We start from the raw sequence: 17871 nt of genomic DNA on the forward strand, positions 1-17871 counted from the left end.
TGTTCTTTGATATTTGTGTACAATTGTAATTTTATTTTTCTTATAATTTATGTACGATTACTCGTTAACGCTCTACTCCACCACAAACCAAGGCTTACAGGAGTAGATATATTCATTATCTCTGTATTTTTATGTTTTTTATTGTTATATTTTTTATGTTATTAACTCATTGTCCAGTGTGCCTTTTTAAATACATTTTATCTAAATTAAAATATAGTTTCGATTATTTGAAACCTTAGATAAATTATCATTATATTTAAAATAGTAATAATCATACTCCAAACTGTACGATTTGTATACTAGACTTTAAAAAACCACAAGTTTAAAAAAAAAACTGAATTGATATACACGACATGAAAATTTAGTATTAACTGCAGAATAACAAATTATAAACCTTAACTTTTGGGAGTGCCAACTTTGAACTCTATTTGGGGCCTCTTAGCATTCCTCTAGTAGTCTAGTTGTAGCATCTACCTGTGGACTAGGCACAATGAATATCATGAAATAGGTTTTCGTACATTCGTTAACTGTTAATTGTATTAAGTAAAATGACTTACTCGGAATGCTTAATTCAATCAGTTTACAGTAGTTGTCCATAGATACTAACCGATTTCAATACATAAGTATGGCGATGATGGACCTAAACACACGAATAATTTAAACAAAACGTAAACTGCAATAACCGGATATCACTTCGAATAAACAAATCTATATTTAAACGATTGTGGACGTTCGCGGCGTCCGTGTGTCGAATTCTCGGCGCTCAGCGTTACGACAACAATCCGGTTTTGGCCGACAGATGGCGGATGGCGAATGTGCGATTTTCCGCATTTAAATCGCCTGACCGTCTCCACCGACTGCGTCATATCCAATAATTCCGTCCACTCGTCTTGGAACAGTGTTATTTTCATAGCCCGAATGAAATATATATTTTCGTCCGTTTTTCGGCCGAGCAAGACGTAGGAATTACATTTTGTGATATTAGTGTTTTTGAAGTAGCTGGTTAGGTTTAACACATAACTCGTATAATATTTAACTTTATATTATACTATCGTTGTGGTTGCACAATGACCGGATACGCCGTTTTAATGATCGGATGTAATATTGTGTATATCTGTGATATCTGTCTTAAGGATGATGTCTATTATTGATATTTCTAGTCATAAAATAACTCTCCCAGACTTGCTTATTTTAGTAAAATAGCTACTGATATTTTGTTAATGACTACCTTTACGAATGATAAACATGACATAACATTCCAATACAAACAGGTTTGTAATTAAATATTGCTATTATTGTATAATAATAAAAAAAAAAACAAATTATCTACATGTATGGGCATATTTTCGAAAAATCTTCATACGTAATTTAAAGAAATAAAAATGTCTCGACGATACCATCAGTGGGTGGTATCGTCAACTCCTCGTCGCGGCGATGTCGTCTAGATAATGGCAAATGATTTATAAAAATAAAAACAATTTGGCCTACTCAACTTACGGGTATAGGTATGTATCTAGAATATTTGAAAATCCACAGCTGTTTACACGCTTCGTTTTTTAAATATAGTTTGAGGTACCTACACGATTTCGGCAACTCATAAATATTTCGTATCGAGTCACGTCGCGATGTAACACGAACAACACCTAACCCACGAGGAAAACCAAAAAAAAAAAAAAAACCGAAAATTAACGTAAATGTGAGAATTACCGCGTGAACGTCGTCGCCGGTCGGGGCGTCGCGGGAAAATCGGCGGCGGGTTCGGTTTACATGTTTCTTTTTTTAATGACTGTCCATAAAAATATAGTTTTAGGTACCTGCACGACGATTTTAGCGACCCCTGAATATTTCGTATCGAGTCACGTCGCGATGTAACATGAACAACACCTAACCCACGAGGTAAACTAAAAAAAAAAAAAAAACCGAAAAATAACGTCGAGGCGAGAACTACCGCGTGAACGTCGTCGCGGGAAAATCGGCGGTGGGTTCGGTTTACATGTTTCTTTTTTTAATGACTGTCCATAAAAATATAGTTTTAGGTACCTGCACGACGATTTTAGCGACCCCTGAATATTTCGTATCGAGTCAACGTCGCGATGTAACATGAACAACACCTAACCCACGAGGAAAACCAAAAAAAAAAAAAAAACCGAAAAATAACGTCGAGGCGAGAACTACCGCGTGAACGTCGTCGCCGGTCGGGGCGTCGCGGGAAAATCGGCGGCGGGTTCGGCGGTGACCGCGCGCGACGGTACGCCGCAATATTCTAACAGCGTCGGTCCGTGGTCGGCGCCGGTGCTGTGGTGTCGTCGTCGTTGCAGCGGTGCTCTTGGTTCGCGCGTACGTTTTTCCGCGGTTTTCGTTTGATGTTTTCATTCTCGTCATTTTTAAAAAATATTCCTCTCATGCAAACGAACAACGACATCGTCGTATGGGATATATAATAATAATATTATTATATGTATTATACGAACGATACATTGTTGTTATTATTCTCTCGAACTGCTGAACTTTCGGCCGGCCGTCCGGCTTGCGATAAAACGTATTTAAATATAATATTTTCTTCATTTGGACGAGTGTCGAAGCCGCCACCAGCCGCAGTGTTCTCGTTATCATATTTGTGCCGTTGTCACGGGTTCCGCGCGTCCTCCACGTGGCGGCCGTTTAAGGACGTACAGGTAAAACACGTCCTGGTCATCGTAGAATATAGCAAAAAAAAAAAAAAAAGTAGCAGTAGAATAGAGTGTTAAACCGGCCTTTGCGAACATATGTATAATATAATAGGTACTGTAATAGCCATTATAATTATTGGTCGACACGAGATAAACTCGGCGTGTAGAGAAAATCCTAAGATTTTCTTTTATTACAATGACGACGTTATGTTTGCCGCCTGCAAAGATTATGTGGCCGAGTAATATGCTTCGTATTACCTAGATATCGATAGGTCTGGGAAATTCATGTACACCTAATAATAAAATATAAATTCTTTATTTTAAGACTTAAATCGAATTTCATTTATTTTTGTATTGTGTTTTCAACTAACATATTTTTAACCCGGCAAAAAAAAAATAAATAGTTTAGAATAGCGTTTCCCAAACTTTTCCTCCGCCGGACCCCTTAGAGTCTAAATTAATAAAATAATGATGAAGATAGCGACCACAAACCATAACCCCAACTTAAAGCAGCTAGTTGAGAGCAAGATCTGCTATTTATCACATTAAAAATATTATTTCATAATTTTTTCACTTATTTATTAAATGTAATTCTATTTTCATTGGTTATAGTGTTAGGTATAATACGAGTGTATTTTTTTTATTAAGAAATAAAATAGTTTTGGCCAATCAGCATATGATAATAAATATTATGTACTTTGAATGTGTATGGCCCGCGAGAATTTTCCAAATTCTTAATGTGGCCCACGGAAAGTATTAATTGGTGTCCCCTGCCTTAGACTATAGCAAAAATGATTGCGGACGCCGTAATAAAAATATCCTAACCTAACAATAATAAATAATAATAATTCGCGAACCCCTTCTGTATATACATGTGGATCCTTAGGGATCCATGGACAGCAGTTTGGGAAATGCTGGTTTAGGAGATTATAGGTTGGGTAAAAAAAAAATGTAAAAATGTAAAAAGATAAATTCATATTGGCCCAGTGGCGTAGATACGATTTTTTTCTGGGGGGGGTTTTAAAATATATTTATGATACAAATTACAAGTTATTAGTTTTTTACGTACGTTATTTTTATTTTGTTTCAAATTTGTATTAATTATAAATAGTTTTTATAGTTTTATATTAGTTTATTATAATAATTCATAAAATAAAATCCACTCGACGTTTGTTAATAGATAATTCGTCCAACACTTCCTTTGCATCTACTGATATTGAACGATGAATGGAGAGCATTGCCAAACCATTTAATCTTTTCTAAAAATGTAAAATATCATTCATATTTATTATTTTTATTTAATTAGTTCTTATATATTATATTATACAATTTTATAAATACCTCTGACATTGTATTCCTTAGGTACGTCTTAATTCTCTTTAATGATGAAAAAGATCTTTCGGATGAAGCTGTTGAAACAGGTAGTGTTGCTAAAATTTGTAGTAATTTGTATATATTTGGATACATGTTATTGCAGATAACTAAAGCATCCATAGCATTTGTAGGTTGTTTATCTAGTGCAAGTATTTTACGTCGCCAAAGTTTTAACTCAGATACCAAAATATCTTTATTGTTATCTGCCAAATCATCATTATAAAAATCTATCAAACTAATAAATTCATCTTTTTCAAGTGTTGTCATTTCTGACGTTTTTCGAAATAAGTTTTGAAATCCTTTTAATGTTTTCTGATGTTCAATAAATCTCGATTCAATTTCGTTAATAAACAATTCTAAATAAGGTATGAATATTGTTATTTTAAAATATTCTTCAGGCGTGTTCACTGAATAGTTATCTCTGTTTTTTTGTTTACGTGCAATTCGAGGTAATGATATTGAAAAACACAACTCCTGAGCTAGAACAGATGCTTTTGTATAGATTTCATGAAAATATTCATCAATGTTACTTCGAATTGTTTTTAATTCAGACAGTGTCGCATTAGCTAATATCATAGCTTCTCTTAAATCAATGGCAACGCTTTGGAATTGTTTAGATAGTGGCAATCCAACTGCAAATATTTTCGATAAAACCAAAAGTGATATGATAAACTCTCCTTGTAAGATTGAATTTTTTAAATTATTTGCTTGACTTGAGGTATCACCATCGGCCCAACTACTAATAGTGTCTAAGGAATCAACGACACATTCCAAAAGTTCGATAAAATCGTGAACTGAATGAAAACGTTCGATCCATCTTGTAGCACAGTTGCGTTTTAATGTTTTTGCATTAATTGTTCCATTAAAGTCTTCGATTGCTTGTAAAAGTATATTTTTTCGTTTGGGGTATACAAAGAAATCTCGTGATTTTCCAATCGTACCCAAGCAGTTTCTAATTGGTTGTATTGTACAAGATTTAGATACTGCCAAGTTAAGGGTGTGTGCTGTACAGTGAACATAAGTTGCCATCGGATACAATTGAGAAATATGTGACCTAACACCATTAAATTGTCCAGACATAGCTGCAGCCCCATCGTACCCCTGTCCACGTAAATACTTAAGTTCTATCCCGAACGCCTTTAAATTTTCAATAATAAGAGTTGCTAAGCCTTTGCCAGTTAAATCGTTTGTAGGAACAAATTGCAAAAAATCTTCTCTGACAACTAATTCATCTATATCAACATATTTAGCACATAAAGACACTTGCTCTATACCAGATACATCGGCGGTTTCGTCAGCAAGGACAGTGAAACACTTTGCTTTGTTTATTTTAGCTACAATTTTATTAAGTATTACCGTGTTGCAACAATCAATAATAGCATTTTGGCTAGTAGGACTAATATATTTATTTCGTTCACCTGGACCTTCAAGAAATGTTTTAAGCTTTAGATCACCACGAGCTCTATACCGCAATAGTTCCCTAAAGTTTCCTTCATTTGTAGTTTGCATTGTTTCTACATTGATTTTACCAAAATCTCTATGTCCTCGTATTGCAAGCTCTTGACGACCACATAAAATAATAACTTCAATTATAGGTAAAATATTTATTCTGTTTTCATTTACTTGTTTACTACGGGCTGTATCTAATTGATTTTCAATGGATATACTTGGATTATTTCTCATTTTTAAAAAGTTATCGGTGTCTATTACACTTTTAATATGATAATTTAGTTTATCATGTTTAGTAAATGTTTCTATAGCGTGTTTCCAATTATCAAATTTGTTTAATACCAAAGCACCAAGTTTCTGGCCATTTATTCCACCTTCAGATTTTGAAAAAGCAACACAAAGTCTACAAAATGCACCATCTTCTTTTTCTGAGTATGCTAACCATCGCCATCTTAATAACCAATTGAATTGAAATTTGCTCGTTTGCCCTTTTTTATTTTTATCGAAGTTTTTATGTATAGGAAAATTAAACGTTATATCTGGTGTCCATATACTATTTATAACTGTATGAATTTCACTATGAGACAATACATGGTTAACAAAATATGTTATGTCATTAATTCTTATATCAACCGAAGTAAAAGATGAAGAAGGTATACAGGTTTCAAGAGTCTTAATATTTAGATCATTTTTATGGAGGTCGTTATCGCTGTTTTCGTCGATTTTATAATTGATTTTCTTAAAATAAAACTCAGAAGTGTAAACACTCGAATAATTTCTATAACTATATTAATATAATATATAGTAATAATAATATTACACATGTTAATTTGTACTAGTATTATTTACCTATCTATTATTTAAAATTCTAACCAATATAAAAAAGATTTGTTTTTTTTTTTGGTGTAGGGGGGGTGGAAACCCCTTACACCCCCCCCGTAACTACGCCACTGTATTGGCCCACCCATGAAAATACAAATTATGAGATCTTCTATGAAAACTTCAATCATAGTTACTAAACAACTAATAACATTTTGAAAGATTTAAAAATTATGTAATAGGTGCGTACATTTGCATTGTACCCATAATTAATGATGACATAGGGTATACGATTCAAAATGTTGCTATTCTATCCATATTTTTGGATTATTCTGTAAGGGCATCAAAATGCGTGGGACTTCTTGGCCATTATCTTTATTTATATTAATAGCGTTAAGTTCAAAATGTGTACCTACCTACCTAACTGTTTCCAATTACTTGTAATGGCTATAAAATTACAATAGTATGCCGTTAGTTACTATTCGAGTATAATCGTTTTTAGTATCTGATGAGGCCCAAGTGAAATTATAAAACAAATTATCTACGTTACATGTAAAATTCTAGTATACTAGTTTCAAATCAAATTCTGTTGAATAAAATACAATTATGTACATGGGAACTTTCCGTACATTTTTCGTGTGACCCATGTTGTGGTAATATAATAGTGCTGGCCGGAAGGTATTGTAATTTTAAGTGATTTCTATAGTTTTGTCATACGTAGATATATTGGGTATCGAATACACTAGTGATTTTTATCGTGAAAATACCAAAAAAATAGTAAAAAAAATACATCGTTGTAGAGTAGATATTGTTATTTATGGTCAGTGGTCACGTTGTAGTTGGATGGAATGTTTTTGAGTAATAATTTTTTAGTCACAAGTGTCTGATAACTGTGGAGCAGCAATGTTATTTTTTTAATAAAACGTCTATAAAATAATTATAAATAATAATAATGAAAAAAAATACATGTTGGATACTTTTGATTTAGATTAGGAAATTTTATTTTATTCAATATCCAACCAATTGAGTTGCCACTTGTCCATAATCGTGGATGACCCATCATGCATGGAAAAGCTATGTTTGATGCACTCTATACATTATTACACTCATTTTTTTTTATTTTCCTAAGAATAGTACATAAAATTGAGTAAAAATAAAAGATGATACTGTAAACCAACCAGCCCTGATTGAAAAGAAAATGTAATTGATAGGTTTCGCTTTAAATTATTTTTTTCTACAGATTTATAATTATTATTTATATAAATCTATAACCAATAATGATAAACCATCGTAACCTTAGTTTAATTATATCTATATTAAATCCTAATGTCTATTGTCCTAGAGTGTTTTATTTCAAATTAAGAATTGTTGAAACGTTCTCATTGATTTTTTAAAATTACACAATATTAACCGATATTTCGACTAAAGTAAATATTTTTCACTATGGACGTATGGAAAGTAAATAGATAGCGATGTATTTATATATAGGTATAGACATCTGGAATATGATATCTGACATTTATTGCTTACTGTTTAGTGTTGAGTAGTTATATTGTAGTACTACGTGATTTAATAAAGGCCAACCTGTTTAGTCAGCATTTATAAATATTATGGTTATTGATCATGGACGAATCAAGTGTAGTATATTAAGTATCTTAAAAACTAATAATACGTATATATTAATTATTAAAAATGTTCGTGCAGCTTATCTCATTCCTCGATAATGGTGTGAAATCTTACTTTACAATTTTAACGTGACAATAATTATTGCGCAGGTAGTGAAAAATAGTTTTAGCCTTTAAAGTTATTGATTTCATGTTAATTTTATTAACTTTGAGATGGAATTCCTTACACTTTAATCCAGATAGGCTGTAATAATATTTGATTTAATCTTTGGTAAATTTCTTTTGTTAGATTTCCTTGTTGTTTTTTATAGCGTAAACAGTCGTAATGTAATCAGATTTATGATGAATTTGTATTAGGCGTGTAGTATCTACCTACCTACTTTTAATAAAATAAACGTTTGAGCGAGGCGAGTATAATCTTATTTAAGTAGAGTTTAATAATTATAAGTCGTCTATACTGGGTAATTTACAATAATTGTCTTTGACTTTGTTAGATGATGAAATACAAATTATTTCCATTTAGTGGCCATAATATATTTTTAGGTACATATTGTTATTCCGTGTAGTTCTATCCATAATTTGACCGAGCGTAATCGTTTTAAATAATAATAATATTTGTAAAGCTCACGTTTATTTCTATTTGCAAAATAAAAGTTCGTAATGTTTATGTTTTATACCAGCTTAATTTTCAGTTGAGTTATATTCTGAGGAACTTGCATAGAACAAGTGATTATAATATGTTGTGCCTACAGCAATCAATAACTCATATAATATATTATTAAAATAAACTTTGAATACCTTATAAATACTAATTAATTAAAGGAATGAAAATAAAAGTTAATATTATTTATCAATAAGATATTTTATATTTCATTTTGAATGGATATTATGTCAATATAATTTCTCGGGTTTGTTGACCAAACACAATTTCCTTTCAGCCGGATTTGCTATTCCAAGCAAACCATAGTTATTAAAATCGACCACTTTGTTTAATACGATTTTCCATAATCCATACAATTTATATGTATTTTAATATTGTAAAATTGCATATTAGAAAACTATGTTTTATATTATAATATTATATCGCCATGTATGCGTGTGTGCCTATCCATCACTACAATTATTTTTATAATTACCTATATTATTAATTAGTATTATATAATAGTACATTTTAATATAATTACCTACACAATAATTTAGTCTGTATAAATAAATATGTTTTTAAACTCTATTCAACTCCGTATATTGTAAAACATTCGTTTCATTTCTATTGTTTAATCTAGTAATAATTTTGCAATTATACATACCTATTCTGAATACAATCTAATTAAATTAAATTTGATGGTTGATAGTAAAACTATGATTGTTAAGTATTATAATAATACTTAATTAATTAAATAATCATGTACCTACGTCGTCTATACAATTAGGAGAATATTGTCATTAATAAATAAAAAACCAGTTCACATTTGAATAAATAAGTTTTTTTTAGATTTTTTAAATTGGTATTTTTACAGTCAAGAATAGACAATTACGTGCTGGTTTCATATTTTATATTTAATTTAAATTTAGGTAAATAATGTTTGTCTATTAAACATTGTAGACGAGTATGCGGATTATAAATCATATTGAATTTGTTTATGACCGTATAACATTATATAAAGTATACACTATACATACCTACTGCGTAGGTACTGACCGCGGAGTATATATATGTACTTAATTGAGCAATAAGTAGAAAAGTTGGTTTTATTTTTAACAGTCATTAATTATACAAATACTACACTTTAAATTCAACGTCAAAGTCACAAATTCTGTTAGTGATTTTTCGAAAAAGTTAAACATTTTTAACAGTGTAATTAATAATCGTGTTATTATATTTTGTGTTAGGCACTATTTGTTATTTATTTGTTCTAGTTGCAAACTTGGGGTTCGGTTCGATTTGAAATGAACGTTCCCTTATAAGATATTTACCATAACAAACTACATTTTAAATAGCCGTATCTTATGAAGGCTCATCAACATTCCTCCTTCAACGGAAATTACATTTCCGCATTCTCGTGGACCAAAAAATTGTGTCGGTATAGATGCGTATCAGTCCGGACTAAAGGGAAAATCGTTTATGTATATAAATAACAAATGCAAGGTATTTAGAGGTTGGCTGAATGTTTCAATATTTGCAATAATATATGCTCAAATATGGAGAGATGAGGAAAATATAATTGCCATTAAAATTTAACCGCGGTATCGAGATAGGGGTTTTATTATGTATATTTGAACAAAATGTATTTATATTTGTGATAGCCACAATTGTTTGAACGTTGTATGAATTTATTTATTTTATACAGTTTTCATTTAAATCTTGGTTTTTCCGAACAATTGTTTAACCACCTTACATAGTTTTGCGATGGTTGAAAGTCAGTGAATAGTTTATAATATTATTATAGAAGTACCTACGTAATTATTTTCCTTATTTGAATGCATATAAAAAAAAAAAAGTAAGGAAACAGTACTGAGAACAAACACTTCAGGCTCACCGTAGAACAGCAAGTCAGTGTTCTAACTTCTAACTTATGTACTAGTATTGTATTTTATATGAAATCAAAATAATCTGGACAAGTTATTCAATTTTAATAACTAAGTTCTGTTATAGTTGCATACTTAAAATGCAGATGCCTACATATGCCAATTATGTTGACTATTCTTTTGAAAAAGTAACACTTTACGATAGGTGGAAATATAATTTATAAGGATAGTTAGTTAAGGTACTTATAAATAATCCGAAATTGTAACCGAATAAGTTATAAACTTTCAAGAAAGAAACTAACTTGGGAGTTACAAAGTTTTTGATTTCTGTAACTTTATAACTAGTTACTGTTCAGCTTTGAAATCAATGATAATTCACCACATTTGAAAAACAATTCTAACTGATGCTCGTTAATAGTATATTTTTGACACTCAAATACTGGCTAGAGTTATTTTTTTTTTCGTATTTATTGAATTATTTGCAACACCAGACCCTTTGAATTCTCCAATTACACAAATAATTTTTATGAATGAATAGATAATATATAAACAAAAGTACGACTATCAAAATTATATTAATATTGCTTAGATAATAAAAATCTCCTAAAATTCAAAAAGGCTTATTAATTTAAAGTGGTGGAATTAATACAATGAATAGTTTATCAGTATTTTTAACGAAAAAAGTTTTGTCTTTTGATTATTTATTTTAAACGTGATGTGATAATTACATAATACTAAATTTAAAATAGAATAGGTAATTATTTAGTATGTTTTAATTCAAATGAACTTACTACCTACTTAAGAAGTTGAGAATTAAGTTTTTAACTTGTGAGTTATTTAAAATAGGTATTTATTATATATTGAGTAAATTCATGTGGTTCTTATTAGAAATGTTTTGGAATGTAGCCAATGTTAATATATCAGCCATACATATTGCTGTTTGTATTAGATATCCTAATTTTTCAAATTTCTAAACATGGTTGTTGGACTAATATACCAGCCATGTGTGTATGTGTAAATGTTATAAGTTACAATATGAAAATATTATATTTTAAATTTGAATGTTATTCTAAATTGCTAACTAATTTTCTTATGATATGTTACTGAATATATGTAACAAATATATATATTAACTATTAAATATTTTGAATTTCGAATTTAACTTAAAATATTTGTCATTATTATTTATCTGTGTTTAAAATTTGACTGAAATGTAATGTTATATAACTAATCCTTACATAATGTATTTTATATTCGATGGATAGTACAGATTTTTACTGGATTGAATGAAATCATTAGGTTTTATGTGACGAAAGGGTGTACTTGAGATTGAATGTTATTTGACTGGTCGGATTATTTGAACAATGTAAGATGTAAGCCAGTTATCAGGAGGAATGCAGTAGGGAAAATTATTATTGGCTATGGAAAGTTTGATCAGTAAATTGGTATAAGTTGTGTCAAATTTATTTAATTTATTTCTTATATGGTGATTACTATCGTACAAATATTTTTCAATTCTAACAGTTTTGTTGATCGATAAATACTAACTAAACAAAGGAAACTTTAGTCACAAATGGATGAGATTTATAATTCTAATATTAAATAATAACTAGGTCGAACAGATAGAAATTAAATATTTTAATGTACGAGGCTATTGGTTTGATTTGTATTTTAACATCATAGTGATATAATTATATTGTTCATTATCATAAATTAAATCTCAGATTATTAAAATTGAAAAATGACTATTTATTTGAAAACTGAAGTAATAACAATACAACTCCTAATACTTATAGTTTCAGTTTGAATTATTTTTCGTATGTTTTATTTGTACCAAATGTCTAGTGTATGGATTTTAAATTTAAATTGAATAATATTTATTTATTTAATGCATATTAGACTTAATATATCTATATAATTTAATTTTGAAATGATATGCTATTTTCAAAGTTTTTTTTTGAAGAACCTGAAAAAAACTTAGAATATAAATATTTTTGAATGATGACTTTAATTTTATTAAAAATTTCTGAAAGGATACTGAGTATGGGTAGTTACTAGTTAGGTACTCATGGCGCTTCACTCATTTCGTTATATGCCTGCATCGTGTTTAATTTTCAATACACATAAAGACTATAATGCAATATGATATTATCTAACATAGAGTCTAAAAAAAATACATAATTGGATATTCGCTCAGACATAAAGTATATGTATAAAAAAAAGTATAATGTTGATATAAAAAATGTATGTTTAAAATGAATACAATGTGGCTTAAGGATGTTTTTTTTCTATGTAGAGGTGTCATTTATGTTAACCCTTAACTCTATATGAAAAATCCTTAGTATGTAGTTTGACTTGTTAAATCGCTTAAAAACTATACCTATCTAATATATGTGATTATTTATTGTATATGAGTTAACTCTAGTTCTACTAAAACAGTACGAAAACAAATTACATTATTGTTAGAGCCAGAATTTTATTATACTCTCAAATTTAAAGATTATTAGTTATGTCATATATTTTTGATATGACTTTAAAATTAAAGAATACATTTTTATTAACCTTTATTTTTGACTTTAATGTTCCCATTAATTATAATAACTACCTATAGTTAGTAGTAGCTTATAGTTTAAATAACTATTTGCCTATATTTAATTTAATGAGTGCTTTTAGATTCTGAGTGGAGCGAAAGAATGTATTGGTTTTACAATGATGTGTATTTTTTTTCTGTCTGTCAGCAACATTTCAGATAGAAAAGTGAATCTAGTTGGTACTTTTGGGAGGTCAAAATTGAAAATTCCAAGTAGTTTTAGAAAGCATCGAGAAAAACTACCGACAAATTACGAAAAACTGCTAAAAATAGGATTTTAATTTCTAACAATTTGTTTATCACCATAGCAACGAATAAAAAATAATAATATTATAAGGACAACGCTAACCACTCAGAATCGTTTTTTGTATACAATGGTTTATCATTGTATTCAAATATAGCACATCCATTACAACTGCTGTACAGCAGAGCGGTACCCACTTGTCCACCTTTTAATTATTTTTGATTTTAAGAAATTATTTACTAATTAAACAAAGGAAATTTTACCATTGATTTTTTTTGTTATTAATATGTTAGAGTTATGTTAAAATGTACAACAATTTAAAATAGATTTTGTCGAAATTGTAATTCAGTTATTTTTTGTTTATTAAAAACTGAAAGATTAAAACGATAAATACTAATAAAGCTTATATATTCAAGTACGTAACGGATTAAGAAAATATGAGTTATTGATTAATATTTTTTTTCAAGGACTTCATCAGAGTTTAATATTTGGTTGAACAGAAGTGGTAATAAAATCACTGTTGTAAGTAACATTCATATTATTTTTAAATGATGGATGTTACTCTGTCAACCCTTTCTCATCGTCCTAAAAATGTAACCTTTACATTTATCATCCTTAGAGTTGTTATGTATTGCTAGAGATATGTAATACTAGAAAAACAAATTTTTGAAAATTCCAGTTTGGATTATAGGCAAGAGTAGTGGCGGTGAGTATGCCTGTTAGGAGCTATAAAATATTGTTCGTAGCTACTATACATACCTACTTTAATACAAAATTGAAACATAGTAATAATTATTATTTCAATGCCTACAAAAAGTTAGCTACAGAACATAGGTTCCAGGAACAAATCTCTATTAGGTACTCGATTGTCCATTTAGAAACATATATCTCTAGCCGTCGTAAGTATTCATCCAATATATTATTATGAAATAATGGAATTGTGAAAATGTACCGTTGTGGAGTGACCTCAAAATATTCTGTTTTCTGAAAACGAGAGAATAAAGAGCATATATGAACAAGAGCATTTTTTTTATTTGTTTCCGTTTTTTCCACTGAGTACTTACCACCTTGATTATGTTTGAACAAAATTTCGTATACGCTATACGTACTTAGTATTTATACAATATACATACAGAAATCCATAAAATGCAATTTTTTTTCATTTGGGAGTTGATTTTAAATTACTCGGCGTAGTCTCTATTTTAAAACATAGTCGAAAAAATGAGAAACGTCCAACATTTTTTCAATGGGATTACCTATAGTGGGGTTAACTTATTGTAAAAAAAAACTTTCATCATATTACCTTCACCCTCGAAATCGCGTATAATACAAAACGACTTATTCATATATTATAGAACATATTTCAGCAAATCGGGTAAGTTTTTCAGTCTCTTCTATGGGCAAAAACTTTCTGATCTCCACGATTTCGACCTATGTAAAAGTTTTGGATTGAAAATAGCATAATATACATATTCGTACTGGAGCACACTTACAGACATTTCTGGCGATAATGACAAAGGTGATGCGAACAAAGTGGATTGTATTTCGTTGTCTGAGGGTTCTATAAAACAACGGAAATACTTCAATATGTTCCCATTTGCCGTGACATGGTACATAAATGCGATTCTTCATGTTATTGTTTTTCAAATAAAACGCTGTCGCTCGACTTTGATATTCAATATTTATTAGGACTAATGTCGCAACAATATGTAATAGATATAACTTAGAAACACATACCTGTAGTTACCTAAGCTTTCCTAACTTACTTTGTGTAGTTATTCACGTGAATACATTTTTGGATCAGATTCATATTATTGATGACTGATTCATTTGAAAATTAAATAATATTTGATAAAACACATATTATATTTAAATTAGTTAAAACATACTTTCGATGAATTGATAATTATTTATAACAATATACCTTTTTTCCAGATTATAATATTATTGTATTATATTTCAAAAGATGTACCATAACTTACCTGCATTTATTATATAAAACACTTGAAAAAACAAATTTTGATATTTCCTGACACTACTATCAATTGAAAAATATGTTATTATATCTTCATCGATGCGTATTGTGAGGGAAATGATTAAAAATTAAAACAAATTCAGTTAAAGAGTTCATAATATTGTTTTACGGTTTTTTTTGCTTAAAAATAGGTAAGTAGTTAATTTCGTCACGCATAGTGACTATGTGGCTGGGTGAATACAAAAATATTCAATGAGGTTAAAATAAATGGGTTCAATCATAAATTTAAAAAAGTATATACAACCAAACAATAGGCACTTTGATAATATTCAATGAACTTGCTTGAAAAAAAAACCGATATTTTAATGACTGGTTTTGTTCGGATACTTAAGACCATTTTCTTTTATTGTAATCAAAAGTTAATTAATAACTGCAGTCAACCAACACTGAGTATATATTTGTATATTAAGTGGTACAAGGAAAACTATTCAACTATTGACTGTATTTTGCTTTTTAAAAAAATATATTTTTATTAAGAATATTAAATTCATACATCTAACTAGCTAATATAAATAATACGTATTTAAGTTTAAACTACTAACAACATTTAATGTTAAGTGAAAAGTACTAACGACGTGCATAGGTCATAACGATATTTGCTTTGCTAGCGCACCTATTTCATGTACAGTTTATCACGATTTTTTTTAAAGTACTTAACGAGCTTAATAGTTGTCCACGATATGCTGCAGTTATACTTATGATTTATAATTAATTGTATAGTAACGTCAAAGTAATTGTTTTCTTAATAGAAACCCCCATAGATTAAAATATATAACATTTTTTACAAATCATTGATTTTATATAAAATTAAATAATATTTGGACATAATATCATTTATAATGTTACAGGCAATACGTGTAAGGTTATGACTAAATTGAAGACTTTCGAAGTGTTTAACGTATATAAATACAACATAACATACATTTTCATTGACAATATGTATTACAATCACACCCAAGTTCAATAATTAAAATTCTCTGAACATTAACAATACCAGACCTTCAAAGTAGTTGGACGTTTAACTTTTAGTTTTGCCGTCGGTTGCTGTCGATCTCTTAAAACAATAATTAACAACTTCAGTAAGCATATATAGTAGCGGATACACCTACCATTGGATGTAATCCCTTTCTGTTATTTTTTTTTGCTGCCAATCATTTATACCCACAGATACTATATGTATTACGATGTTTACTTTCTACACTAAACCGGCGTGGTGTAGTTTGCCAACGGTACGCCCGCTCGGCAAATATAAAACGCTGCTGCGCGAGTCATATTGTTATTATCAAACTTCCAGACGACTCGCACGGCGCGGATATCCGATGGGATTCAATTTTTGTGCGAGGCATATGGCGGCAAACGGACTCGTTTCTCAAAGTTTATAGCCAAATATGCTATATTAGATACCTATACCTACCGACGTACGACAACGGAAAAGTTTATCCCGCATCGGCTTGTCTCGTATATACATATAACAATACGCAGGTTTACTTATTATACATCACGATATTATTATATTATGTCGACGTGCAGATAAAACGCTGCCGCTCGCACCACGACAATCATAATAATAATAATAATAATAATAATAATAATATAATGTTTAATACAGAGGGACGAGTCAAAAACTCATGGGGGAGTATTGTCGTGTATGGTTTTTTTCGAGTTGCCGAGCCTTTGTATGGGATACCTATAATAATTACAATAATATAATCGCAACGGTGTTTTGTTTTTCGATTATATTTTTTATCCGCTCGTTGACGACGAATAATTATCAAACGGTCTTTCGCTATACGACAATATTGTAATAAATATGATAATAATTATGTATTATTATAGTTATTATTATTGAAGTGAAAATAATAATTGTAGTATAATAGATAGATAGCCTATAGACCGTTTTAAAACATATATGTTCCATTTTGGTCACAATTACACCGACTGTATCAAGTAAACAGAGATGATATTTTTATTAATAACATTTTTACTTTAAGAAAATTAAAATCTTACATAATTTTTATACATAATATTTTATTGTATATTAGAATGTTCGGAAAATAACTGTATATTTAAATAACACTAAAAAAAGTAAATTTGGTAAAATAAACGAAATAATTTTTAAGATTATTTTACGTTCAATATAATAATATAATATCATATATTATGGTATAAATCATTTGACAAGAATTAAGAATTATCCAGGTTTCTGGGCAACTACGGCTACATATAAAAAGAAGCTTTTTTTCTTATAGTAATTTAAATATTTAATAGTGTTGTTTACTACATAAACATTATAATTTTTTTAATAATTTTACCGACATCCAAAAGTGATTTTAACTATATTGGTCGTAGATAATATAAGGGTTAGAAGTTCACGACGGATTTTTAATCCCAGTAATCTGTTTTAAGGCAATATATCATTAATAGTATGTGCATTTTTATTCTATTATTTACTTCTTGAACGCCTTGAACGCCTTTCAAGGAGATAATTCAGCTAATTGTGATAATGTCAAATATGTTCTGTGGGAATACTATTATACTAT

The 17871-nt window shown here is 29.3% G+C and overlaps 2 protein-coding genes across 4 annotated transcripts in view; one reads left to right on the forward strand and one right to left on the reverse strand.

Moving 5' to 3' along the window:
• Positions 1-2184: 2184 nt before the first annotated feature.
• The window catches only part of LOC132944876 (potassium voltage-gated channel subfamily KQT member 1), a 264923-nt gene continuing 249236 nt past the window's right edge, over positions 2185-17871 (forward strand). The window contains exon 1 of one of the 3 annotated variants that reach the window (XM_061014406.1): positions 2185-2675. The gene's annotated coding sequence lies outside the window, so the exon portion shown is untranslated. The remainder of the gene's footprint in view (positions 2676-17871) is intronic. The other 2 variants (XM_061014407.1, XM_061014408.1) reach the window with 2 other exon arrangements.
• LOC132945674 (zinc finger MYM-type protein 1-like) overlaps positions 3720-17871 on the reverse strand; it is a 50922-nt gene continuing 36770 nt past the window's right edge. Inside the window, exons 2-3 of the mRNA XM_061015439.1 lie at positions 4011-6055; positions 3720-3928 (exon numbers count right to left, since the gene is read on the reverse strand). Coding sequence (XP_060871422.1) covers positions 3815-3928; positions 4011-6055 — 2159 coding nt within the window. The 3' untranslated portion in view covers positions 3720-3814. The remainder of the gene's footprint in view (positions 3929-4010; positions 6056-17871) is intronic.

This window comes from Metopolophium dirhodum, chromosome 5 (assembly GCF_019925205.1).
Source record: "Metopolophium dirhodum isolate CAU chromosome 5, ASM1992520v1, whole genome shotgun sequence".
NCBI lineage: Eukaryota > Metazoa > Arthropoda > Insecta > Hemiptera > Aphididae > Metopolophium > Metopolophium dirhodum.